Source organism: Solanum verrucosum, unplaced genomic scaffold, assembly GCF_900185275.1.
Source record: "Solanum verrucosum unplaced genomic scaffold, falcon-dt-bn FXZP01000208.1, whole genome shotgun sequence".
NCBI lineage: Eukaryota > Viridiplantae > Streptophyta > Magnoliopsida > Solanales > Solanaceae > Solanum > Solanum verrucosum.
The window spans coordinates 1,200,564-1,207,266 of NW_026020329.1; the positions used below are offsets into that span (position 1 = coordinate 1,200,564).

The 6,703-nt window shown below is 36.2% G+C and overlaps 1 protein-coding gene across 1 annotated transcript; it reads left to right on the forward strand.

Annotated features, from left to right (window-relative positions):
- The first annotated feature begins 231 nt into the window (after nt 1–231).
- On the forward strand, nt 232–6,299 carry LOC125836019 (proteasome subunit alpha type-5-like). Its single transcript, XM_049515114.1, has 9 exons — nt 232–429; nt 549–630; nt 723–803; nt 1,938–2,051; nt 2,144–2,245; nt 2,834–2,892; nt 5,583–5,685; nt 5,934–5,999; nt 6,085–6,299. Exons 1-9 carry the CDS (start codon nt 416–418, stop codon nt 6,175–6,177), a joined length of 714 nt encoding a protein of 237 aa, XP_049371071.1. The 5' UTR covers nt 232–415; the 3' UTR covers nt 6,178–6,299.
- The last annotated feature ends 404 nt before the right edge of the window (nt 6,300–6,703 follow it).

Sequence of the window (6,703 nt, forward strand, 5' to 3'; positions counted from 1 at the left end):
TTGATGCGCGAGATACATTAATCGTTAAGTAAGATACATTACATTTTATACATGATACACTAATCTAATGAGCGAGATACACTAATTTGATGCGCGAAAATGAGAGACTTTGGAGATTTATAAAACTTATAGGGGATAATGGTAATAAGTAAACTAAAATGTGGGATTTTGTAATTTTTCCTTTTTTAAAAGTGCCTCTTAGGAAACCCTTATTCTGGGCCCAAATCTTTTCCCCCTTTCAATGTAAACGGGTTAGAAAATCTGACCCGGAAAATACCGAAGCAAGCAACACTCCAAATACGCTATTTCTGCAGAAATTGCTTGTCACTCAAGTTAAAAACAAGTAGAACAAATCGATTCTCAGTCAGTTCTTAGCTATCGCGGATTCTCAAAGCTGTGACGAATCAGATCGAAGATGTTTCTCACTAGGTAAGCTGCATTTTTAGCCTTAATCTAGGGTTTGCTCTCAATACAGTTATGTCCCTTTATCGTTTTCCAATCTTTGAAGATCTTACTTCTCGGTGTTTTCGCCATTTGGGTCTTTGAAGAACTGAGTATGATAGAGGTGTCAACACTTTCTCTCCTGAAGGAAGGTTGTTTCAAGTTGAATATGCTATTGAAGCTATTAAGGTAATATTATAGCTGGATTTATCATGTGGATTTGTATGATTTAAATGGTTTATTTAGGTTAAGGTTTTTGTTGTTTTTGTGGGTTTTTAAAGTTGGGTTCAACGGCAATTGGGATAAAGACCAAGGAAGGAGTTGTTCTTGCTGTTGAGAAGCGAATTACCTCTCCACTTCTGGTTTGTGCTCTTTGTTTTCCTTTCATATGAGTTTCTGATTTTTGGTTGTTATTATGGTAACTGGGTTATATGTGTAGCTGATTTGACGGAATAACAAATCATTGTGTTATGAACTTTTTTAGTCCTTCATGGACTACAATGGGGTTGATATGAGACAATTTGCTAAAGGCAAGGGTGAATGGACCAAATACAAAACTCTAGGTGATATTTTTTCATCTGTCCTAGCCTTGGTGGACATAATTATTTGGTATATGTTGCTGGTAGTAGGTGGCAAGTGTCTTGTGGAATTAGTCGAAGTGTGCAAAAGAAGGAAGGGTGAAAGGACCATAACTGTAATGGAGGAATAAATTGAATAATTTTGGATTGTCCAGGGGCAAATTTGTACCTTTTCCTACTTTTTTTTTATAAGAACAATTCGAGTAATTTGAAAATTAAGGATTATAGGAGCTCTTTGATGTAACGTGAAGTAATACATGTTTAGGATCTTGTTTGTTGTGAAAGAATTTTCATGTTGCTGAACATCTCTTGTTTAAGAAGCTAATGCATAGTAACTTATATCCTTTGGATTCTTTGTAAATTGATCAATCACAACAAATGAGCGTGGCCTTGAATTTGAATTGGAGTTGATACACAGTTGGTACATTTATCATTTATATGGTCATTTTCTCTGTGCTACTATCTATACAATAGCTAATATGGGAGATAGAGAGGTCAAAGCCTTCTTTTGGTTGAGAGGATGTCATCCTGTAGGTCTAAACTTGAATTTTCTACTTTCTTGTGACAAGATACGCTTTAAAGAACTAAACCACACTATCTAGTGCTAGGTAGAATGTTAGGAAGTGCCTTAAACATACTAATAGCTAAAAAAAAAAGTTGTGTTGAAGTCAATACAAGAAAAGGCTGAGCTTTTTTACGATCAGGAGTTTTGAAATTAAAGAACTACTTTTCTATTTGTTGCCTCTTGCACTTCTTTATGCTTTCTTGGTTATGACTTTTTGCGAGTTAATTACCGGATCCCAAATAGGATACATGCTTTTTCTTAAATTACAAGAAATACTTTTTATTTTGCTACTCTCTCTGTTTATCTGTATTTTTATCATTCGTGACTCAGATTTGATATTCTTGATCTTACAGGAGCCAAGCAGTGTGGAGAAAATTATGGAAATTGATGAGCATATTGGATGTGCAATGAGTGGATTGATAGCTGATGCAAGGACTCTCGTTGAACATGCACGAGTTGAAACTCAGGTATTTAGAGCTAAGGGTTCAACTTCAAATCATACTATGCATTTGAAAATTCATTGACTAAGCCTGCTTATCTATTCCCTCTCTTTCAATAGAATCACAGATTCTCTTATGGCGAGCCCATGACTGTTGAGTCCACAACACAAGCTCTGTGTGATTTGGCCCTGCGATTTGGTGAGGGTGATGAAGAGTCTATGGTTAGCACCTTTTCTTTGACTTAGCAGTTTTGCTATGCTAGTTGGGCACAAGCATCCTTCAAGAAAAAAACATTCAAAATCTCAATTCATTACTGTCTAATTTTGACCAAAACTATGTGTGGTTAAAATATTTTGTTATTCCCGTTTATTTTGATTAAAATCTCAGGAGCTCAAATATAGTTAGACCATTAGATTTTCTTGTTCGTGTTGCTACTTGAGTGGGAAAAATTGTACTTCATTGACTGAATTGAGCTGTTTCATTTTATGTGGCTGGTATATATCTATAATCTGAGTGGATGTCCTGGTTAATAATGGTTTTTTTCTGTGTGGATCTGGCTCATTGCTTAGAAGATTTTTGTTGTGCTAACCTAGTGTCTGCTGTTTTGTTTTTCTTCTCTTGAAAAATCTATTAAACAGAAATGATGTGAGCTAATATCTAAAATTCTATGAAAGGAGCAAACATGCTATCTAGAACTAAATTGACTCAACTCATCAACATGAATGGATTGACGTTCCTTGTTTTTCCTATTTCAACTAGTGGAAGATTCAAGTCTCACACCTAAATGCATTATCTTTGGTATCTTGCAGTCCAGACCTTTTGGAGTATCACTTCTCATTGCTGGTCATGATGAGAATGGTCCTAGCTTGTAAGTATTTGCTTCCCACGAGATTGTTGGAAAATATGGCAGTACACTCTATAGTTTCTTCTCTGTTTGTGTTTGATCATATCCGGTGTAGCTGCATGCTATCATCTATCAGTTTGTTCATCTTGTTCTTGTTTTGATTGTTATCATGTTCTGAATTTTCTTTAGAATGCAAGCGAATATATAACTTTTTTTTCTCCTGTACCTTCGATTTTGAGGAAAATGGCCATGAAAATTGGGTCCGCTAGCTTAATAGCCAAACACAATTAAGCCTCCTATTTATGACCTTATATTCCGTGCTTCCCAAGTTTGAAAAAATATTCCGAGTTGTTCCATTGCTTCGTCTTTACAGAGTCCTATAGTCCACTTAGTTTCATGTAGTTTCATTCATTTTCTCTTTGTACAACAACATACCCAGTGTGATGAATTCCGGGGAGGATGGGGTGTACGCAGACCTTACTCTTATCTTTGTAGGGTAGATTTCAAATAGACCCTTGGCTCAATCAAAGCGTTTTTCCTAAACAGGTTCTTTGTCAAAAAAAGAAAGCGTTTTTTCCAAAACAGGTTCTTTGTCAAAAAAAGAAAGCGTTTTTTCCAAAACAGGTTTGAATAATAGAGTAGAAAAGAGCTATGATGGAAATATAGACCTCTATCACTATTCCTTAGGAGTAGATAATCGCTTAAAGTCTCTGCCATCGTACTACGAAAGATGACCAACTGCTCCTAGTTCTGAAACTCGAGTTAGCTATCACAAAATCAAAAGACCTTGCAAAATCCAAGAGTGTAGCTCCTCCTTTGTTTCTACCAGTGTTGGACAGGCGATCACCTCATCGCCAATGATGAGAGGCAAGGCGAGGCAACCCTTCATCACCTTTTAGCTTTGTGGCGAGGCGATATTCAAAAGGTGACGCCATGGAGACAATGGTGACAAAGGCGAGAGGCGAGAAATGTGTCGCCTTTTGTATTTTCTTAAAAAAACTGACCAATTTAAGGTTTAAAAGTGAGAAGGTAATTTTAGGGTTTTCTTTCGAATTTGAACAGTTGCACTGCGACTCCAACAAGTCTACTCGACTAGACTTCTCCGGCGACCACCCAGACTTTTACGGGCGACTCCAATGTCCAACTAATACGTATTTCTTCTTTTCTTCTTCTAGTTTCTTCTTCTTTTCTCTTCTGTTTCTTTTTTTTTCTTCTTCAGTCTTCAGAGTTACTTCTACCTCTGTTATCTTCTCACTGTACTGACTTTTGTTCTTTTTTTTTCAAATTCAAGTTCTAGACTTTTAGTATGAACCACCTATTTTCAGTTTTTGAATTGAAATATTTGGTAATATGTATTGAGATTTTGATTATTTATATATGCAATTAAGCATTTTAATTTTTTGGTATTTATTGGTGCCACACTTAAAAAATGCGAGTGCCTCGCAGACCCTCGTCACCTTTTGCCGTCCAAAACATTGGTTTCTACGCCCAAAACCAAGGTCACCATGCACATCATCATAGCCCCTGTCTCAGTGTGGCCATTGAAATCTTCTCATGAGAATATCTTCTTGGTGTGAGGGATACCTTGTATTATCTCATCCAAATTCTCCCAAAAGTGCTTTTTGACCTCATCGTTCAGGTCCATTTCTGATGCGTAAGCACCAATTATGTTAAAAGTAAGCCCACCAACAACTAGCTTAATAACCACCATCCTGTCATGCACCCTCCTTACCTCTACCACTTGCTCCTGATGTTCCCCTATCTCTAAATGCCTATTCCTTTCCTACTTCTCGAGATTCCTGAGTACCACAATTTATACCCATATACATCCCTTGCCTTATTTCTCTTTGTAAATAAATGAAATGATATATTGTGCTTGTCCTGAACGCTAGTGACTTCTTTGTATCATGAGTACATGACTGCTGCTTCTTTATGGTTTGTGCATTAGCAAATTCCCGTATATTTTCTGCTGATAAAAGTTACCAACATGGAATAACTTTCTGTGGACATGTTGCGCTGCAGTTTCTATCCCAGTAATTCTTGCCATTCATCAAATCTACATACAAGATTATGATCCAAGCTTCCTCTTTTTCTTTCTTTCCTTTTTCCATGTAACTTCCTTGAATAATTAGCTTTATGTATGTGTGCACACACATGCACTCATGTCAGTGGGTCTTAATTCTTAATTCATTTAGTGAACCTGACTGGGTTTTGAAAAGGGAAAAAAAAATCACTTTGGTGCAACGTTTCCCACTTCTTTCCCTTGTCTCAATATTCTCCCATTTAATATTGCTTAATTAGGTAGTCAGTTGCATTTTCTGTTAGCGTGGACTTCCTCACAACTTATAATGAGCTTGTGTTACTCTAGGCATGGATGTGACTTGCCTTATTTATATTTATTTCATGGGAAACACAAGACAACTGAAACCAGCAAACAATGATGATACTATAATTCTAATGCTAGAAGTAATATAATTCTCATATTCTGGTATAACCTTCTAACATGAAATTGTAACTATTACATTTATGTTATTTCAAGAATTAAGTGGGCTACTGTGTATTGTACATATACTTTTAAGGAAATATAGCCGTACTGAGCTAGTTGGCTGTGCAGCCATTAGTTGAAATCCTAATTGCTGTTATCCTTTAAATTCATCCTAGTGGCCATCTGGTACCTTGTTGCCACTAACAACAATAGGCCTTTTGATATGCAGATACTATACTGATCCTTCTGGCACTTTCTGGCAATGCAACGCAAAAGCCATTGGTTCAGGTTCAGAAGGTGCTGACAGCTCTCTTCAGGAGCAATTCAACAAGGTATATAAGTTTGATTTTTATTTTCTAGTTAAACTGTCATATCTTTTGTACATCGTTCATTCTTCATGGATTTGGATATTTTTACGATCTTAACCTCCCCTAAAACCTTCGTCCTCCAGAAAAAAGAGAAAAAAATCACTGACAATTTACTATGACTAGAGTAGTAGATCAGCTATTTCTGGACCCAAGTAATTGGTATAATATGGTTTTGAAAGCCGATCTGAAGTGAATTATTTGCTGTTCTGCAGGACCTTACCCTCAAGGAGGCCGAAACCATAGCGCTGTCAATTCTAAAGCAAGTGATGGAAGAAAAGGTATCTCCATGACACTGCATTTTCATTATCATCTGTATGCTCTACCTCTGCTATTGATTGAAAATCACATGTCATTCGATTTCAGGTGACTCCCAATAACGTTGATATTGCGAGGGTATCTCCAACTTATCACCTCTACTCCCCTTCTGAGGTGGAAGATGTTATCAGCCACCTATAAGAAGAAAAGCGCTCTTGTTATCTTGTACTCGATTCTCTGTTATGGGCAATGTTTGCTTTCAATTGTTTTAGAATTTGTGAATTGTTTTTGCCCCTTCAAGCATGATACATTTTTAGCTTTGAGTTACATTTTCCTTCAAGGACAAAACTCAAACCCTTTATGTTGCTTCACGAAATTTGGTACAATGGGATAAGATTATTTGGCGATGAGGCGTAAGATTGCAGAAAAACTAAAATGTTTCATGTGTTGGAATTTTTTTTCTCTTCATTTTAAAGCATTTAGTTTTTCACAAATGTTGGATCATTTTGGAAAGAAGAAAATCATTTTCTTGAAAGTGCATTTGGTTCCAGCTTTATCCAACAAAATAAAAATTTCACTTGAATTGGTGTCTCTTTAGTGAGGGACTACCACTATACAAGCATTTTATCCCTACTTGTATGAGTGTTTATCATAGTGTTTGAGTTGGGTTTTACTTTAAGATAATTCGTATCATTTGCTAAATGTAAAAATAAAAAAAAATAAAATA

Excerpts from the sequence above, each read along its gene's own strand:
- LOC125836019 (XM_049515114.1), top strand. Across the intron at positions 631-722 it reads ATGCTATTGAAGCTATTAAG|TTGGGTTCAACGGCAATTGG; the intron begins GTAATATTATAG and ends GGGTTTTTAAAG. Across the intron at positions 5,686-5,933 it reads TTCAGGAGCAATTCAACAAG|GACCTTACCCTCAAGGAGGC; the intron begins GTATATAAGTTT and ends GCTGTTCTGCAG.